The sequence below is a fragment of the Papilio polytes genome, unplaced genomic scaffold (assembly GCF_000836215.1).
Source record: "Papilio polytes unplaced genomic scaffold, Ppol_1.0 DF824381.1, whole genome shotgun sequence".
Classification (NCBI taxonomy): domain Eukaryota; kingdom Metazoa; phylum Arthropoda; class Insecta; order Lepidoptera; family Papilionidae; genus Papilio; species Papilio polytes.
The window spans coordinates 146,236-168,239 of NW_013524823.1; the positions used below are offsets into that span (position 1 = coordinate 146,236).

The 22,004-nt window shown below is 34.2% G+C and overlaps 1 protein-coding gene across 1 annotated transcript in view; it reads right to left on the reverse strand.

The window, feature by feature from the left end:
• Positions 1-623: 623 nt before the first annotated feature.
• The window catches only part of LOC106099359 (gamma-aminobutyric acid receptor subunit beta-like), a 37,195-nt gene continuing 15,814 nt past the window's right edge, over positions 624-22,004 (reverse strand). Inside the window, exons 2-10 of the mRNA XM_013277888.1 lie at positions 8,311-8,414; positions 6,162-6,229; positions 4,031-4,257; positions 3,873-3,955; positions 2,278-2,415; positions 1,644-1,928; positions 1,274-1,449; positions 1,069-1,200; positions 624-821 (exon numbers count right to left, since the gene is read on the reverse strand). Of these exons, the coding sequence (XP_013133342.1) occupies positions 657-821; positions 1,069-1,200; positions 1,274-1,449; positions 1,644-1,928; positions 2,278-2,415; positions 3,873-3,955; positions 4,031-4,257; positions 6,162-6,229; positions 8,311-8,414 (1,378 nt within the window). The 3' untranslated portion in view covers positions 624-656. The remainder of the gene's footprint in view (positions 822-1,068; positions 1,201-1,273; positions 1,450-1,643; positions 1,929-2,277; positions 2,416-3,872; positions 3,956-4,030; positions 4,258-6,161; positions 6,230-8,310; positions 8,415-22,004) is intronic.

The following is a 22,004-nucleotide window of genomic DNA, read 5'->3' on the forward strand; positions in this document are numbered from 1 at the left end:
AAATAATAAACGTATTATTACTTTTAAATGTTAGAAAGGAGTAATTGTAAATGCACTAAATCGATTGACATGCATTTTTTTGTTTTAAAGCATGATTAATAGCTAATCGAAACTTATTATAGAAAACAATTTATGTCAGGCAGCTTGTAAAAAAGAACATCACAAGAATATGAATAATCATTTTCTAATTTAAATAAATTCCTAAGGTTATATTACAATGTGAAAAATTGCAAACAATAAACAATCGGCGAATGGGAATCTAACTAACACTAGTTGAACAAGCAGAAATAGTTGAGCATCAGATTTATGTTACATTTTTTTTAATTCCTCACCACTTACTTTACCACATGAACTATATTAATTTGAAACGAAAGTATCCGATCGGTATTGCAAATAGAAGTAAAACGAACTTTACGCTTTCACAATTCATCCATTTTATAATGTGCATACATTTTTTAATAATTCATTCATTAACTATGTTATTAAAATGAAGTATGCAAATGTAAATTCTATCGTGGAATTAAAAATTAAGTTAAATTTTCATTCATTAAAATTTAATAGTATTACCAGATTTAATATTTAAATCGGAACACTTGTTTCAAATTAATATGTTATTAAGCGAGGTGGAAAAATAAGTGGATATGTAGTTTCCCCCTCTATTTATCCTCTTCCAGAAGAACCAAGTCGTCAGCCACGACGTCTGACACGTGCAGGTAAATAATCCAATACATAAGATTAAAGCAAACGAAACAAACTGGGAACACGATGCGTGAGTATTTGTCGATGTCTGATGGTGTCATTCCCAGAAGTTTGCTTATATCCTGTAAGAAGATAAGTCAAAATGTCAAAATTCCTTTATTATTTATTCAATTATTATCGCAGCCATAGGCATAGAAACCTTGTATATTTATAATTAATGAAGAAAACAAATAAAATGATGAATAAATAATAAATGAACAACACTGTAAATATTTAGAGTAAAACTTTTGCGCACGCAAAGCTGACACAAATTCATCGCGGGCACATGTTTTTCGCTTACAATTACTATTTCAGTTAAGTATTTTTTACCTTGCCAGGATGAAGAATATGAGGAGGCGGCCCTGGATTGTCCTCTTCGTTAGTTCTGCCTCCGTTAATTGTATTTTCCAATGTACCGCCTTTCGAGTGAACCTTAGGATCGTGGACTTTGAAACGTACCTCCTGAAATTACATGTCAAATGTTTTGGATGGACATGATCTGGGATTTCTTATTCCGCCTTATTTTTATACTTACCGATGGCCGTCCCGGAGGACATCTACTGATTGTACTCATTTTAGAAAGCGTATGCGGATCCCCTACTGGAGGACAATCAACGGGTAATTTTTTTTCTGAAGCAATTTTTTGTATCGCAACAAATCTTTGCTTTCTCATTTGTATTCTTTTCGCCATGTATCCCACTGTTGCGTATTCTGCAAAGAATTATAGTATCATATAACAGAAGCCCTACAGCGATTTAAAACTTACTGAGAAATAAACTGGTATATTTAATTTCGCTTTGCATTAAATAATGCTTTATAATGACGAAATCGCACTGGCATTTAAATACATCGTTAGTTTCGCTTTGCATTATAATAAAATAGATAACTTATAAACAGATATTTACCTAATAAACTGGCGAAGACCATGACGAAACACGTTCCCAGATATACGTCGATAGATTTGACGTAAGATATTTTCGGCAAAGCTGCGTTGGTCGAGGACATTAGCGTGGTCATTGTCAACACGGTGGTCACACCTAAAGCTACTCTCGCTGGAGTTGCGTTACGATTCAACCAAAACGATACCCAAGATATGATAACTATCAAACCAGATGGAATATAGATTTGAATAAGGTAATAGCCCATGGATCGAACAAATTGTATTTCACAAGCTAATCTTGAATAGTTTCCTGTAAGATATTTATATTGTTAAAATATTCACGTCGTTCAAAATTAACTTAAAGGAAAAATCAAAACTCTGGAGTACAAAAGTCATGTAATGTTACTTTTTTTAAAATAAATTTTACTTCTATTTACGTATAGTACTATATTAAATTGAAAGTAACTGGGGTCTATTGTTACCTAAATTTAAGGTACTGGAATTGATTTTACACACCACTCAGTGTTTAGTGCAAAAGTACAAAAGCAGGATGTGAAAAGAATAGTGACTGTTTCTGTCCAGTGTTTCACGTAATATTAATTTCAACAAGTACTATTAATCTCTCGTCGTGGTAATTGAATCCCCCTTAATTGAAATACCTGTTGTGAGTGAGATCTCCATTGCCCGTTGTCGATGACCGAGCACCTTGAATTGCGGCAGCGACACCTCATTCGAAACACCCACAGAGTTGGGCCCCTCGTTCCATTTGTATCGGATGTCTCGCATGGTGTAGCCGACTGTGCGCAGCGGACACATAAATAAAATACCCCAGGCCCATCGCAATGGGTTTTGTAACTCGAGTCGTCATTCGGTCGGGGTTTGTCTATATAATCGCGAAGATCGCTTACCGCGCTTTTTGGTGCGATTTTTGTATTGTGTTTTAGCGTGTGTGCTAGTGCCGCGGTATCTACCATCCGCACACGGGCTGAGGGAGACGGGGTCGGTGGCGGAGCAATAGATGGATGGTGCTAGGTAGGCGGACTATGCGATTCGTTACCTGTGGTGAGAGTTACGACCGTGGCTCGCTGCCGATGACCGAGTACTCGGAACTGCGGTAGTTGCACTTCATTACTCATGCCGACACTTGATAGCCCGTCTTTCCAATGGTATCGAATATCTCTCATTGTGTACCCGACTCCGGAGACATGCCAAACACACAAAACGCTATCACTTACGCTGAGAAGCACCGCGCATCCCGCGCTCTTGCAGCCGCGGCCCCCGCGTGAATCGCGGGCGAGATAACGAGCAGAATCGAGGTCCGGCCAAATGTTGATCGAAAACCTCGAGCCGGCTCATAGTGGATGATAGAAAAATATAAATCTACTTAGTCTACCTACTGAAATAAGGAAATTAAAATAAAACTCTTACTTTATGATAAGTACTATATATGGTATTTAAAGTTAAAAAGCACAGAAAAGTTGTTATATTACACAGTGAAATGCTACATGCAAGTGCGGTTAATAAGTATGCGGTAGGAAGCGAAGCAGCGGTAGTAATGCGGGATGAAAGGGTGTGTGTGGGCGCAAGGGCGCGCCAGCGGCGGCGGCTAGGCCCACGGGCGCCGCACAACCCCGCCTCCGTCGGCCCGCTCAGCTATCACAGCATCGATGTCTCACAATCCTTTCTGTAGCTTTATGCTCGTGAGGACAAAGGCTTACTATTTACGAGTCTGCCTTCTGCGGGTGCTGTATGCGAGAAGGAGACGTTCCAACTTATGACAACACGAGGGAAACCACAGCACGTGTCGGCCATTAAATTGTACGCATGTGCTCACAGGTTACCCTGAGTAGCATCTGTGATACAAACAAGTGATCACAACACAATATCATTAAGCCTAGTGATAAGTTGCATTGTGATAATAATTAAATCAATGGTGGCTTTGAGTGAGCACACATAAATACATATCATCAAATTACTGTTCATTATTTTTCTATCATCGTAATAACATTATTTGGGTATACATTACTATTATATAATATTAGACTAAAATTTAAACTGGATGACTATTCTCTAAAACAATTAAATTCTTGCACAGTACAATACATAACATATAAAGCTGTAAGTGCTCTCTTGGTAAATATTTCTGAGTAATTTCAAGTAGCACGGAAGATTGTAAACAAAATTGTCATTAATTTACTCGAAGGATCAACGGTTGAAGTTATATTTCCACTGAAACCTATGGGAAAATACTTACAACTCTCGATTTCTATATGACATAGTTGTCTATCCATTGGAAAATATTGAAGATTCATTGGACATGAAGCTGTGATTGTTAATCTGAAATATGTCATAAAAATAATATTTTCCAATTAACACAATCCCGAGAAATGCTTATTATACTTTTAAAATTACCTTATACTTCTCGTAATAGAACCAGAATGATGGATACGAATAAATTCATTACTAGTCGTTGCTATGTGAAAGTAAGATTGTTTTTCATTAACAAAGAACGTGTCAGGTACCCAAATATTCTTAATAAATTCAGAGCCCACTGATAAAGTTTCAACTCCGGGCCTTTTCTTGTAAGCCAATCGTGGATCTGTCCAAAATTGTCTGAAGTAAAAATCCAACGTGAAGTCCTGAGAAAGAAATTTACAGATTGAAATTTGATTTTTAACATTTAAACCTTCGTTGAATAACGTTTAAGTTCTTTCAAATATTGGAAACGTAACCTCGTTGTTTTAAGTTCAATTAATTATACAATAAAATCTATTAACTATAAAAGTACACGTCAACATCTAACATTGGCATGCTTTTTTTATCAGATCGTGAAATTAATTTCAATTTGGCTTTAGCAATACCTCGCATAACAATAACATTGGATGTTTTGGATCTTGAGACATTTTCTCGTTTATTATAGACAATTATGATATAAAACACAGTACTACATTTAATAGATAATTTAAACAGTAAGCGTGAAGTATCAAAAATGTGCATAGTGTGTTGTATGGCGATCTAATAAACACATGTGAATTCTATTTATGATGGGGAAGTTATGTGCTTCGGTGATAGGTTAGGACAATGTGAGCGGGCGACAGTACAGGTGGGCACCCACGGCTCGACTTGGAAGGCAGACCTCACCTACAAGAAGCTGGTAAGCGGGTACGAATTGCTTGCCCGAATAATGCTCGGATCAGGTTTGTGGATTATGATTGCGACCCGATCGCAATTTTGCGACTTGCGAATTCGACAATTATTATCCTCATGGGTTATGGGTCACGTCTCATTGTGACCTTCCCAACCTCGATTTGGTTTCCACTTCGGGGTCCTTCACCCAAACGTCTAGTAGCTCACACAGAATCCACTTTGGAAAACCGGATATTATGTCACCACGAATTTTAATCAATTGTAACTTTAATAATATAGATTTTCAATAGTTTTATATGAAACCGGTGTTCCAAGTTACTGGAGAGTATAGAAATTTGGCAATGTTAATAGATACACAAATACGTACAAACACAACAAGCTACAAATGATTCACAATAAAAAGAACAGTCGTCGCAAATCCATAGATTTTAATAGGTGTTAACTGTTCATAGTTCTCTCCTGTTATGTTACTTGGTGACAAGTTAAGTTGAAATTGTTATAAATCACGGTAATTATAATACTATAATAAATTCAAAGCGTTTTACGATATTAAATTAAAGTAAATTTTATTGGCTACGTTTTTTTTTTCTCGAAAAATTATAATTTGAATTAAATCGTATTTATCAAGCAATAAATTTCCGTCGCCTATATCCCAACAATTTATCTTTGGACTTACGAAAACTGCTAAACACACAAGAAACTGTAAATTTTAACATATTGCAATCCTTATTATGAATTGATTAAATCAGACGAACTAATCACACTGAGTGCGTAAACTAAAAGTCATAATAAGAAGGCAATTGGGCGGACGACAATAGGGCGTTTTGCTCCACCAAACGCGGACATGCTCGCAGCCTCGTGTCTGGGGCTGCTCGGTCGCGGCGGCGCCGGCGGCGGCGGCGCGCGGCGGACACCGCAGCGACCGAGACAAGCGTGAGCTGACAGTGGCGAGTACCATGAGCACTTCGGAGACGGAGCTGATAGAGAGCACATACATGGTGACGCCCACCTCCACTGGCGGACCTGCAATCAAGCCCAATTGTGAGTCGCGCACGCGCCTCGCGCCGTGAAAACCAAACCATAGGATGGTGACGTTACCCATCCCCGGAGGGCAATAGAGGGGGGCACGGGGGCGCGGAGTGCGTGCGGGTCGCGTAACGTTTCGCGGCCGTGTTACCGCCACACAATGTCGCACTCACACATCCACGCAGATCGTAACGATGCGATCGTCAGGTACAACTACATTGACACATCGCATCGAGCCTATTACTAAAATTGCGATCGAACCGTGGACACGGGTGCTACAATGAACGGTAAAATGCTGGTGATTGCACTAAGGGACAGAATCTTGCTATGTATGCGCTGTGTCTTTGATATTGCTTTGAAAATAAGATACCATTTTCACTTCAGATAGAGAGCTGATGGAGAGCACGTACATCGTTACCCCTACTTCCACGGGTGGTCCTGAAAATGACATAACACATACACACAACATGGTGGATGTTACACGTTTCCACGATCAACTGTCAAGTGTTACAATGAAACAATGTTGTTAATTACACGGGTCATCATAAATGAATCCTTTAAGGATCATATTTAGTTATTGGATAAAACATGTTTTAAAACATTTCGTCTGTTTGGATATAAAATGAATCCAGTTTCACGTCATCTTCGTCTTTAGAACGTGGAGTAACGTAAATTAATGGCGGCAAGTTACGACTTCATCCTTTTTATGGCCTTTATTTAATATTAAAAGCGGGATGAGATCAAAAAGGTACAATAGTTATTACTTGTATAACTTTATTAAATAATTAAATTTTACTTTATATCAAAATTTTGTTGTTGGAATAAAACATCATCTTAGTTTCGTTTCTAAATATTTTAAACTACGCCATTATTGTTAACATCAAAGCTATAGATAACAATGATCGCTATTGATAAAAACACCTTTTGATTTCGTAAATGTACTTTAAATTTATCAAGCAAATTCTAGACAAAGAAATTCCAGTAAGAAGTACTCGAAGTTTAGTTCCTTCTTATCGCGAGCGCTGAATCTTAACGTAGTTTAACTAATAATGAGTTAAATAATTTATTTAACCCCGGGCTACCCTATTTAACTTGGGTTCCTTTCAGTCTTGCCGACTTTGCACCTCGATGAAAGATCGTCTAACGCGTCAAAAGAATCTTGCTGCAGGAATATAAAATATTTAAAATGAATAATTTTAACACTCTTTAAATATTTACTTCAAAAACATTTTCTCTCGTATACAATCTATTTGTAAATATTATTTGTTTGTTTAAATTTGAATTAGATTTAAAACATTTGAGTTATTTCACATTCAGTTCTGATCTAATATGTACATATGCTTCAATATTTTATTTCCAACTAGCTGTTGCTCGCGACTTTGTTCACGCAATATTAAGATAAAAAGTAGCCTATAATATGCCCCTCTATTTCAGCTACCTTCAGTGAAAGTCCGGTCGAAATCAGTACATTCGTTTCGGACATTAACCGAAACAAACGCGGCTTGCGGATAGACAGACAGACAGACGAAAAAAAAAATAAATGCGATTTCTGTTATCAGCAACGCATATACATGATCTTCACGAAATCTGTAAATTTTCTTCTGATATTACAAACAGACACTCCAATTTTATTATATGTACATAGTTAGGTATATACCCTCTTAGCTTTGCTCGTTATCGCGTTTATTGTTAATATCTAAAAACAGCATTTTCGGAACAGAATAAAAAATAATTAGTTATTTATTTTAAGGTAGTTTTTTTTTTATTATTTGTTAAGCTAGCACTTGACCACGATCCCACCTGAAGGAGGTGACGATGCAGTCGAAAGATGGTACGAGCTAGCTTAATAGGTAGCTGTTCACTCTCCTTTTGTCATTTTTAATGTCGATATAAGTTTTAGTAATGCATTTACTTACCGAGATCGTATTCGTAAATGAAAAGATTATAAAACATTAAAATGGTTGATAGAAACGGTGAAGTTCTGTTTACTGATGCTGATGTAAAAATCATTATAATAACCAACGTCGACTTTATTTTCACACTTTAAATAATCAATGTTTATTTTAGCCTCTTTCAGGATAAAGAGCGATTGTAATTAGTTTTTTATTTCGTAAACAATTATTAACAACGCGGATTGATTCATGAAGTTAATTACCAGGCAATAATTGGAAGTAAAATGCCATTTTCATGAACGATAAACAAAAACATACGCTGTGGTTATTTTTCAATTTTGCTTCAACTTTCCTATTTGAAAATTGTCATGTCATTATTGTAAAATCGAATGCAACATTGTCAATCAAAAACTTAATTTAACTGTTACAACTGTCTTGTTTTTTCCTACATATTTTTTTTATGTAAATTATATCCATCGTTAGCTCTTAGCTCTTTGGTATTCGATACTGGACTGCTTAACTCAGTTTATGTAGAACCACGAAAACCGGTACTCAATCCGTATCCTTTAAAAGAGCAGCAGTGTTGGTGTTTTGTTTTAAAATATCGTAATAAATTAATTCACTAACCTCCATAGTTTGGTCTTACTCTTTTGTCGTAACTTATACTAAATGAGTCCAAAATGGCTGATATATTGACGTCTCCAAACATGCCACCCCCGCCGCCGGCGCCCCTGTGAAAGAAAATATGACATTAAAGCAAACACTAAAAAGTTGGAAGACGGTAAAGTAACATTATGTAATCTATACTCTATACTAAAATCATAAAGATTTGGATTTTTGTATGTATTTTATTCACGCAAAAACTAGTGGACCTATTTTAAAAATACTTCCACCATTACGAAGGTAATTTATTTATAAGTAACATAGGCTATATTAGATAATTACTAATGTTTCGGAGTCATCATTAAAGAGCGTTTTTTTGGGACCACAGCGTTAAAAATTCACTTAATTATAACTTCGGCTAACGCTGCCTAAGCCGTTAGAGGTATATAAAATTAATGTATCAAATATTTGTAGACCTCAAAAAGAAAAACTCAAAAATTAAAGATTGCGATAAATATTTTTAACTTAGAGAACCTTAGTTTTATTAGTTTTAGTTTCATTTTGCATATCTTGCTTCAGAACAAGATTATAAAGTAATTTCAACAGTAGGTACGTACGTTATATTCATTTTCTATCTGTTATGTAGTTAAAAAAAGGGTTTTTGAATTCATAGGAAATGTAAGCGTAATTTTAAGATGTCCAAAAAAAAAACCGCATTTACTCATGTATTAAATAAAATTAATGTTCCCATTGTTAGTTTTAAATAACGTATAATAACGGACTTATACCGTTTAAATTGATTAAATTCTTAATAGCATTTGAAAACGTGAATGTATCTGTAGATGTATGGATGGAGAAGAAACGGAGGCATATGTTTACCACAGCCGAGATCAGTGGTTTCTGCCTACCCTTCTGTGTTGGGATGAGTTGTAGTTTCAAAGATAATAAATATGTTACCACAAGTAGCAATCACGTCATCGGGTAAATTTCCACGTCAAATGTTTCAATAGTTACCGATACGTTTCCGTCTTAATTATAGGTACTATTTTGCTAACATGATGACAACTGTCAATTATTCTTCAACACTTTAACACATTCAGTGCTATTACAATGAAAGTCAACTCTCAAGGACAAACGGTAGCACTGAACGTGTTAAAAACACATTACACTTTAAGTTACTTCTTACATTAAATAAGTAACGTAGATTTTTAACAAAACCAAATTAAATAAAGTCAAAATGCAACATGTAAAAGGGTTAAATCAAAATATTTAAAAGATGCAAATTTAAAAAGTAAACCTTAAAGTTGAAAATTGAAAAATACTTCTGTGAATAAAGTTGTCCAGCTTTGTGAGTTGGTCGTTTTTCTCCGTATTTTACTAATGCTTTTCGTGCTTTTCCGAAGCCCGTTGAGAGACGGTTGGTCGGATTATAGCGGCCGGTGAAACGCCAGAAGCATCTCCTTTGTTCGCTTTATCTCGTTTTATTTATTTCGTACGAATTGTAACAGTCTTTAAAACGTTGCCAATTATTGGAGATGTAACTAAACGGTTGCTATTGACGGAACAAATGGTACTTGTTTTACACAAAGACATAAAGTGGAACTCGACGGACGGAATGAAATTCTATTTCTTATTCGTAACAATTTAAAATAAATAGTTCTTGACAGTTCGACTTCCAGCTACCATCAGAACTACCTCCATTATTCTCTGTTTCAATTTATTTTTCATTATTAGTATAAACTGGTTCTTGAATTTAAAGAAACAGGGATCAAGTCAGACGTATCTCAAAATCAGCCCATTTGTTGATGGTCATCACAGTAGAAATGACATAAATGCAAATAAAAGCCTACGAAAAAATTAAAACGCTTTTGTAGTTCATTAATTGTCTGATTACTGTCGGATTAACTGAGATTATGGTAGTAGGTTTTCACGTAATTACGCTATCTAATTCGACAATGTTAAATTTGTGTAAAAAATATATAAATTTAAATATTTTGCACTATACGGTATGACTCATTTAAAGTAACATATAACCTTTGCTTTACAGATTAGTAATCTTTTTGAGATAACTGGACTGCATTGAAACGCGGAGACATAATTTGAAAAACGTTAAGCTACATGACGTAAATTCTATTTCTTCTTTAATCATTATGTTAATGGCTTTCTAATCTAACTTATGAAAGATGAAATGATATGTGACGCGCAAACATTTGGTACCTGTTTTAAATTATGCAAACGTGTAAATGTGAAATTTGTCACAAATAAAGTTATCGTTAAGAAGACATGAATCAAGCTATTGTTAACAAAAATTGTTCATGAATTATCGTCGAATTTTGACCAATGGTCGACTAGTATTTGTATAACAATTTTCAAAACAACACACAATCGGTGGTTGCTTATTTTCAAAGCGTGAATTAATATAATATGATACATGTTTCATGTATATCATGTATCAATAAACAATCTCTCGAAAAGCAAAGCAAATAGTTCTGGATAAGTGAAATCCGAAACCATTGAATCTCTAAATAGTTGCATCAAGATATTTCTACGACGTTCAGAGTCAAAGGCCAAGTTTTAGTAAAACAACTTCTAGCATTAAATACAAGTAAAGTATCGAATTATTAATACAGAAGTAATTAAACGCAAAATATAAATTGCAAGTAAAGTACATATCACTAATATTAGACGAGACTAGTTTGAGAAATTAGTTTATTAACTAATTAGAGACTGCATTTCGAATGGAACTGAATGTACGAGTTAAACGCTAAAACATCCCCTCTATCAAAACAATTAGCAAGTTTTGCTTTGGTTTCGTGTATTACTTCCGGCGCAGTATTGCATGAAATTGAGTACTAAAGTGGAATACCTTGTCTAGTAATTCTATTACCTATATTGCTATTAGAAACCTACATATACACACGCTAATGGCCATCTAAAATGTTCAATACTAGATGCCATAACCTAAAGACATGACGAACAACAGACAGTCAATAACAAGACAAAAAATTTGTACATGTTATACAAGCTGATGATGTCCAACCTAGATGTATGCCTTTATAGGGCAATATTTTTATTCGTCTTCAGACAAAACTCTTTTATTTTTTACCCTCTCCTCTCAATACTCTGTAATTTAAAAATGCTTTTTAAAACTTGGTAAAATTAGTTAAAGTTTTAAATAAAAACGAGAATGAGAGAACCTTAAAAGGAAAAAAATTCAAAAGTTTAAAATCACCATTTCGAAACTCAGACATTATAAAAAGATTTTACTATTTAAATATGAAAGATGAGAAGAACTTCTACAGTAACTTAACTGCACTTCAAATATTTTCCATTAATCATTGGACTTTATTCAAGTGATAATTAAACTTTCCTATGCCCCGGAGCTTCCGCTTTTCTAAGTTCAGTTTCAACTTGATAGTTCAAAACAAACATTTGCTTCAAAGAAGGGGCCACTTACGAAACACTTTATACGTGGAGTAAAATGTAGGGTTTCTATTTGACATTTTCTTTTTCGACTTACTCCTATTTATTTATGGTATCAATTCAATTAAAAAAATAATGAATTTATATCTGTTTTTTATTTCTATTTAGCAAAACCTTTTTTTGAAAGCCCATAAGTTGTATTTTTTTTGTCTAATTTCTGAGATATCATTGTCCGGTAAAAACTGAACGTACCCAAAACTTTATCTCCGTCTGTGACTAAAAAAGGCTACAAAGTATAAGATCATTAAAAATAATAATTTTATTAAGCCTTTGAGTAAAATCCCTTTATTTACGTGTCTTACATTATTAGAAGTAATATTTTAGACTTACAACGCAACATATAGAAGTAAAATTTCTTGATGCTAAGTATTCATAGATTACTTTAGTAGTCAACTAGCTGTCGCCAGCGACTCCGTCCGCGTGACACAAAAAAAACAACAGTGGTAGAGCCCGCTTTAACATCTTCGCACGAATAGGCCAGCTCGCCCGTACCACGACCTCACAGAAAACAGGCGTGAAGTGGAAGCAATTCCGCGTTTCGTGTGCTAAGTGTGGTGCCGATGCCGGAGGCCTAATTTCAGTCCCTTTCCCTTTCCACCCTTTTATTAAGAGGAAAGGATGGGAATGAAAAGTGTATTTTACATTGGAAATGTCCTCTTTATGTGCGTCTCCTCCTCCGTCAATTAAGGGCTGACAACGCATCTGCAATTTGGATGTTTATAGCCAGCAATTGCTTTCCGTTACGGTGGATCCAGGTGGCCGCTTGCTCATTTGCCACTTTATATTACAAAAAAAAATTGTATATCTGCACGTACGTTTGAGATGAACTTAAAATGTACAACGTATGAGTTTAAAACCATTAAAAATGTCGTCTCAACTGGTAACTGGTTGACTCTAAAGCTCTTTACTTGTCGAAATGGCAGTTGAATTTCCATCCGCAAAATACTCAATAAATATTTTACTCTGGAAATTGAAGAAAAATATTTTCAAGCTAAATCTCTGATCGTACTTTAAAGAAGCTTTCGATTTTTGTGATTTTAGTAGCATCCATTATTAAGAAAATGAATTTTCTAATGGGTGGTATTTAAGTAACTTTAAAATAAACTTACTATCTTACTAATGTTATAAATGTGAAAGTTTGTAGCCTAAACTAAAGAGTTTAAAAGTTAAAGAACGTATCTCGATGAAATTTGGCATAGATGTAGAGGATAGACTAGAAACACATAGGATATGTACTTTGGTTTTTTTATTACACGTGGACGGAGTCGAGGGCAGAAGTTAGGCATAGAGTAAGATAAAACTAAAATTAATATATCAAAGTGATTATATTAAAACAAATTAAAAAAGCTGATTTTTTTTATTACGTAGCTTTGATTATATATTTCAGGTACAAGTTCTGTTAACTACTACATCCATTCAGAATGAATATAGAGTGAAAAAATTAAATTGAAAATTTACCACTTAAGTCGATAATTACAAAGCGTTTGAGAAAGTCGAGTGTTGCCTTACAGACTGATTTGTTGTTGAAGTGGCATGCCGTGAAACTTTTCCTTATTTGTAAAGATTATTTATGTTGTGTGTTCACCCACCTCGGTTCAGACGAGGTATTTTTAAAATTAACTTCAAGTGCCTTTTGAACACGCGTTCAACTTTTATTGAATAGAAAAATTTTATTGGCTTCTTATCTAAATATAAAATTGAATAATCGCAAATACCATACATATACTAAATAAGTTTATGAACCAAACAACACATTTTTATTAAATTGTTTTAATTTTTTAGATTTCTAAGACTCTAAAAAAACTGTACTTGCTTATTTTATAGTTACATGTGTAAACAAGGGGAAAGTGGCATTTTAAAATTAAATATAACACGCTCTATTGGAAAATATCCTGACGTGGATTATAAAATGAGCGCCGGAGGTCAGAGAGGCTAATAATAGTAAGACTTCGTATTAAAATGCTGAAGATATTTTCCCCGTACATGCCTCCGGCCACTTTATTAAGTCATTTTCCACACTTATAAAACGCTTTAGTGTATAACCGGGTTTATATAAAAGGAATTTATCTTTTCTACTTCACAGGTACATTTTAGTAAAGCTAAAAAGGTAATCTTGTAACGATCGAGATATGATTCTGTCTTTTATTTGACTTAAAAAACTCTGTTCTGGTATTTAAAAAACAAATACTAATTTTGTTATTAGGGTTTTTTTTCTCTTAAATTCAATAAACTGTTTTGTTAAAGTAATGTCTTTAAAATTAAAAGATCACTTTTAAAAATGTACGTTTCAAATAACATGAAATTTACATAAATAAATACTTTACTAGCAGAAAATAAGCGTCCATTTATCGAAATAACATTATTTCAAAAGGTAATTTAACCCGCGTTTAACGCAAACTGTCCGTGGCTCGACTAAAATGTTCTCAATAACAGTTCCTGGAAACGGTATTTCGCAGTGTTATTATTTTGAAAGCTTAATAACTTTGGTAATTGACTTTGTTCACACGTTTAATTTAAGTTATTAATTGTCCATTTAATTTTATAGTTTATAGTTAATATTTTACACATTTTGAAATACTAGCTTTTGCCTGAGACTCCGTCTGCGTGGAATTAAAAAAACAATAAAAGCGAGTAGCCCATGTGTTCTTCCAGATTATCCCTTACATCTATACTAAATTACATCGAAATCCGTTAAGGCATTTAGGCTACAAACTCTAACAAACATCCATCCATCTAAACTTTCGCATTGATAATATTAGTGTGATTATTTATAAAATTATGAGCAATTACAGTAAATAGAATAAAGACAGGGAAAGGGATATGTCCTCTTTATGTACATGTTCTTCTCCGACGATTAAGGGTAGGCATCTGGAATTGGAAATGTCTATGGGCAGTGGTCGCTTAGCCATTTTGACGGATTGCTCGCTTGCTCGTTCGCCATCTTACAATATATAAAACAAAAACGAAAGGACGGGGAAAGTCCCTAAAAAAAAAAAGGCTTATCAATATATCTGTTGCTCACTAGTCTTCTGTATTTATCGATGAAGACGTAAATTCGCTAGTTTAATCGTAGAAGACACTTCAGAACATTAGTGAAGGAATTAAGAAAATTCATAAATACATAAAGCAGATAATTCGATTCAAACTATTGAAAACTAAATGTCAATTCAATCAGGTCAAATATGGGGATCAAAAACTAACTACATCGTATAAACCTGACGAAGGCAGCGTATAAACAACTTTCACTTTCAGCAGATCCGTTAGAGAACCGACGTCAAAAGTTTTATCCCGATGTTCAGTTGGTTTTCCAATGGCCACTGCAATGTGAGAGTTTGGACAGCGCCTAAAAAAGATTACACAGAACTTTTGCATAGCGCCAACACAAACGAATCAACACTCAAAGGATTGATTTATTGGGAGGTTAATTGAATTGCTTTCGATTTCGTTCGGTTTTATTTCGAGTTTGTATTTTCAGATAGTTTAACTCGATGACCAAGCCGAGAAAGGTATAAATATTTTAAATCGAAATAAACGTGTGCATTTCCTAAAGTATGAGTATTAAACTCTGAAGATTTGAGTATATATTTATGATTTTATCCACCGTCGCTATTTTGCGAAATTGCAGAATTCATTTGGCCACGCAGTCTCATTGAAATTTCAGAGTGGTCCTAATTGCACCGCCGTTTCGCTATGAATAAAATGCAAAATATTCATCGTAAGATTATAACGCTATTTAAAATTTTAAATTCTGGAGCAAAAAGTATCTTTTTCTCTATCTTATTTTGTCACTTAATGTTGGAAATAAATCTAAATTAATATAAATCGTGGTTAGTTTTAAAGAGCATTTTAACCGTTTGTCTTTTAATTAATCTCAAAACTAATTTATCAATAAAAATCGGTTCGGCTTTTTAAAATTAATAAACAATAAGTAAATAAACATGTAAATGCAAATAAAAATATTTACAACATCATCCCATCATCTGCCTCCTTATCCTATTCCCGTAGCGGCGGCGCAACAGGTTTTTGTCCTCCGCATAACTATCATACATCATCTCAAAATTAAAAATAAAAATATTTACATACCCACAAAATGTAATGCACTCCTGTAAATCGGGTATAATATTTATGTACCCTATTCACAACACTTATACACTTAAGTTGCGTAGCGAGCTAAGATGTTAACGCTGTCTCGAGAACCTTACTTCAACTTAAGCTTACATTACCTTTAGTAGGGAATAGATTTCCAAACTAAATTTACTTTATAATGAAAGCTACGAGCTATTAAAAATTAAACTAACGGTAACATTTTATGTAAACATAACTGTAATCATGTAGATAATGCATTCTTAATATAAAAAAAAATTGTAACAATAGAAATATGTAGTTTTATTTTGCTTTTGTTTATGATTGAGAATAAATGTAAAAACAATGAACGAACGTGTGGAAAAAATAATTTAAATATACGAAAATAAACGAAGTAAATAAAAGCTTTAGTATGACTGTTCAACACAATGACATATAATTTCGAATGGATAATTTTGTACAGCAAAACGCACACATGTCATAAAATTGGATTGAACGAAAAATTAAAACGAAAATTCTCTTACAAGTTTTCAACGTGCTTTAATTTTAATAACATTTAGTTATGTTGTCGTTTACTGCTGAAACTCACATGTTTTAGCATAAGTTTGAGACTAAAAACTATTAAACAGAAGTTTTTGCATTATTTACGAGTGCTTTATTAAATCTTGTTGAATTAATAAAGTCATTAAAAACTATTTTAACGCCTTATTAATAAATCTATTTACATGTACAATGGTAGAGTCCGCTTTAACATCTTCGCATGAATGCGCCGGCTCGCCAGCTGCAATACCACGACCACACAGAGAACAGGTGAAGTGAAAAGGAGTGTGCGTTTCGGAGGTCTCAAAATGGTCCCTTTCTCTTCTCACAAAGGATGTAAAACTGGATTTTTGGGGTTGGAAGCGCATATACAGGTGTCGCATATGCGTCCCATCCTCCGTCAATTAAGGGTAGGCAACGCATCTGCAATTGCGGATGTCTATGGGCAGCGGTCTCTTCGCTTTTTCAGAAAGTATAGATGGCCGCTCGCTCTTTTGTAACTTAATTATTAAAAAAAAAATATCTATAAATTACTCACTACTGGTTTTGTGGCGCAATCCGTTAGGTTGAATTCACAAAGTAAGTGTATATTCACATTTATTTGTAGAAATGTGTACAATACCAAGATGATACCAAAGAAATGCCTAAACTATATTTTGTGAAGAGCTCGTGTGAGCAGTGAGTTTCAGTTTGACTAATGACTTTTTCAGTTGTATCATAAAAAGCTCCGTATTTATAAAGCTTCGCGCTATTGTATTTCGTTCTCGGTACCAAAGTGTAGCGTAGTATTTTTTTTGAGTCGTTGCCTATTTCGTACACGTAAGGTACACAATAAGTTGTATTTGTATGGTTTTCATCGTGATAAATAATCATTCTTGTAACTTAAGGCTACAGTTTTAGATACTAGGAGTAGAATATTTTCGTCTTCATTTTTAAATCAACGTTCTTTTGTTTTCACAACACATAGGCTATTATGAGTCAGAATTTGCCTTTTAATAAAAATATATATAAATACATTAAGAATATCTAATATTCATGTTCATTTGACGATCTACAAAAATTATTACGTACGCATAAAATAACTAATTGTTATTTGAATTAAACCTCTGAATTTCTAAAGGGATTGAAAATTTGTTTAAATTTTTTTTTTCAATAATGAGAAACTTGGCTTATAATTTTCATTACAAAATAACGCCACGTCAAAAGTACTTTTATATAAATTAAATAAACTACCTTCAGTATCCGAAAACAAAACACCAGGATACGTATTTAACATGAGATAATACACTTGACGCGAATTTCGTGTTTCTAAAAATAGACACGACCCTAAAGCAAGGGCGTAGCTCGCTACCGCGCAGGGCAGTCCCTGGAATTGGCATCTCAGGGAATTTTTGCACTTATTGTAGTCAAGATGCGGTCCAAAATTCCACGAATCGGGTAAAGATAGCCCAGCTCTTTAGAATCCACGGATCCCTTAACAACACCTCTATGAACGTACGTATAAACTTAAGTTATTAAATCAAACGCGTTTTGCAGTTTACGCTACTCTAAGATAAAAAGTTAACTATGAACGTACTGACACAAAAGCCAGAAACGTTTTGCGCAACTCGGATGAGCATAATACGCTAACGTAGTTATTTTAATCGATCCTTCACCCAATGCTATGCGGGCCGTGTGAACATCCGAGAGATTGGGACATACAATTGAAAGGGAATCTTACGAATTATTGAAGAAGCTAACTTGTCCTAAAGTACCTAGATTAAATATATTATATTTGCATTTTAAAATAACAGCAATGTTGAATAATAATATTTCAAAGTAAGGTATATTTTGCCATTTTGTATTCTGCAACTGCGTGTTAATATTTTAAGTAATATAAAAATTTCTAAATATTCAAATTAATATAAAAAAATGTTGTATTTAAAAAGATCACAATGCTATTTATAACTATGTTTGGATTATAAAATTGGAGTGTCTGTGTAATATCAAAAGAAAAATTCCAGATTTCTCGAATATGACGCATTTGCGTTGCTGATAACGAAAATCTCATTTAAAATTCCTCTGTCTGTCTGCGCGGCTTGCGGACCCAAGCCGCGATTGTTCCGGGTGACCTCCGAAACGGCTCTGTCGATTTCGACGGGACTTTCACTGGAAGGTAACTGACATAGACGGGCATATTATAGGCTACTTCTTTTAAATTCCGTGTTGTCAAAATGGCGTAACGGGTGGCTCAAATTTAACTAACGAAGTTTGCGGACGACAGTCCGCAAGACAATATTTATGTAACTGTTTGTGTTATGTCATTTTTATGAGTTACTAGCTTTCGCCCGCGACTACATCCGCGTGGAATTAAAAAAAAGTGAGTAGCCTATGTGTTCTTCCATAGTATCCTCTACATCTATGCGAAATTTCATCAAGATCCGTTCAGCCGTTTTGGCTACAAACTCTAACAAACATCCATCCATCCATCCATCCATCCATATAAACTTTCGCTTTATAATATTAGTAATAATTATGTACGTAGTCACAGTGGAATTAACTTCTAAACCTGCATAAAACATTATCTTCAAGCGAGTGTATCGAATTTAAAAAATGCTACATGAATTAAAAACGTTAAAGCAAAGGGCTTAAAATGTAATCCTCCACTCGCCCACTTCGACCGACTTTGAATTCAACAAAATTACCGACGAATTGATTCCCGCAACCTGTTCATTTCTCGCGAAGGCTTGAAAATCCGATCCAATTTCAATATAAATTTCTCATATTTAATATATAACAGTAATTTTGTAACTTGGTTATGGAATATAAACTATTAACACCCTGTAATATTTGTCACAATCTCAATCAATATGACATTAAAAAAATCAAACTTTAAGCACTTTGTTTTAATCGCCTATACCCCATTTCAGACTCCATGGGAGAATAATTCTCCAAAGTATCGTTTATCTCGTTAATGTTTTATTGTAAAATGATTAGGTGATTTATTAATAATTTTCGTGTTAATAAACAATGTTTGTCAGGAAATATGACAATATTTCGTAAGTTACTTTATAAATTTAACTTTTCAATTTTTCTCACTTGAACGTCTCGAGTCCTCGGTGTGTTAGTGCCCTTGAGGTAACTTTAAAGAAGTTAGGTTATACAGTAAAACTTTATCTTGCGTATAAAATTTTCAACCGGTTTTGAGGTAGTTTCGTCCCAAAAACTTCTCGAAATCAATGTAAAACAAACCATATATTAAAACGATATTTTTTAACGTTCAAATGATATTTTATGTTTTTTTTCGTTACGTAAAATTGAATAAATACATCATCATTTTTCCTTCCAGTAACTACTTTCAATGTCGGAACCATTTCAACAACAACCCATTTCGGTTTTAAAAAAGCATTAGCCTTTTTCCTTACCTAAGCGGTTTTGTCGCGAAGCGACAATAACGCCCCATAAGTCTAAGACTTACAAAACTCAGTTATCCAACTGCTTTCTTAAACAGATGTCGGCCAACTTAAACACTATCCCGGCCACGTCCGTAGACGGGTAAGCCAGGATAGTGTTTAAATGACCGATATTACATCCATAATGCTTAAAATAATTATGTCTAATGCCCTCGGTCCGAACACACTCCAATACAGGCATTAGCCTTATTACGCAAAAAGTATTACTAATATGAAATAATATTGTAAAATCTTTTAGCTATTAGACAAAAATCAGAAAATAATGATAGCAAAAGCCGATAAAAACAGGCAACAGAATATTGACTTTAAAATCAAACGTATACTTAAAAGCAATTGAAGTAAACAGTAAAACAAATGCTTGCGATTCCCCGTGTTCTGGCCGCCGAAGGCTATTTGATTGTTTTTGCGAGCAAATAAGACAGCACTCGACCACAACTGTGGTTAGAGATTGAATCGAAAAATAATCGGCTTAAAGTCTTAAGTTGAATAACGTTGTGATTTTTTTTAAATGAAATAAACTATGAAACTCGTGTGAGAAAATATATTTACTGCAGGCTTTTTCTAAGCAATGTGAATAAATAAAGAAAGTATTTATTATTCATAATGTGTATCATACTTTTCGAGCTCAATACAAATATGATTCTTGTGTAAAAGAATAATAATAGACTTATTCAAGGCATTAAAATTGAACGAATATATTCTAGAAATAGATTTTTAAATTCATCATTTGTGAACCATATTGCCTAGTAAATATAGAGTAGGATAGTTAATCTGTGAATACCAACTACAGACTAGTTATGTATGCAATTAAGCTAAGAGAATAATGCATATACTGAGTACCTAAAATTAACCTATGTGTACAGGTCTTATGTACACACAGAGCAATCAGATTACCACAGTAGCCCGAGCATTGCAAGACCGCTTACTGTATTAGCACATGTGAATAGTCAATATTTTGAACGCTAATGGCGTAGTGGAAATTACTGTTTAAATAGACCATTGAACTAATTTACGGGTAATTTTGCATTTAAACTCAATGTTGATGCATTAACAATTAATTTGTGTATCTATCCGCATCATATAAAAAAAAAGTAAGTAACCTATGTGTTCTCCTTTAAACTTTCCCTATAAATCGGAACGATAGTATACATTCAGTAAACATAGGATTTATAATAGAAACTACATATACAAGCTCGGATTTAGTTTGTCTGTCTTTTGAATGTTTGACGAGATTGTTACTAAAATTGAAACTAGCGGAGTATAAGTCTGCAGTGCTGGATATTTGATGTATTCTATCAATATGAATTTGAAATATCCTGCTTTTGTTTATAACAAGTCTATGTGTTCTTCCAGACTATGTTCTATATCTATGCCTAATTTTAACGAGATTACTTTAAGTATACCGAAGTTGTATAGTAAAAAACGTCCATCCATCCAAACTTTTTTAATACTAGCTAGGTTAAAAATCCATCGTACATTGAGATGTTCGGAAATTCCTATCAGAATTAAAAAAAATACTTCCCGCTCAAATACTGCAGCCAATCGAATGTGTTTAATTTGAATTTCGAATTAGTACGACATGAACAATTTATTTTAATTAGAGATATTTTGGAAATTATCATCTAACAGTAATTTTCGGTAATTACAAAAATGTTAAATAAATGTTGATATTGATTTTATGAGAAACTAGCTGTTGCCTTCGACATTGTAACCGTGGAATTAAAAAAAAAAGGAATTAGCCTATGTGTTACTGCAGACTATCGTCCAAATTACACCGCGATCCGTGCAGCAGTTTGTACTACAAACTCTAACAAACTCTAATAATTAGTACTTTTTTTTTTTTTTTGACTGATTTGTCCCTGTTTGCCTTGAAGAGGCATTTACAGATTCACCGGGCTTGAGGTGGCCCAAACCTCTTTTATGAGTAACTAGGCTCGAGGGCTCCCTCAGGAGCCTCGGCTCGGGCCTTACTTCGTTATTATTACCGGATTGGGAGGCCACCGAGCTCTTAGATCGCTTCGGTGGTCGCTCCATGGAGTGACTTAGCACAAGGGTCCCCGAGAGGGGACCTCGGCTTGGGCTGTCACTCAATACGCGTTTAGCATTCCGATTCAAGGGCGCCCGAGAGGGCCGAACCTCGACTTGGTCGGTTGCTGCTAT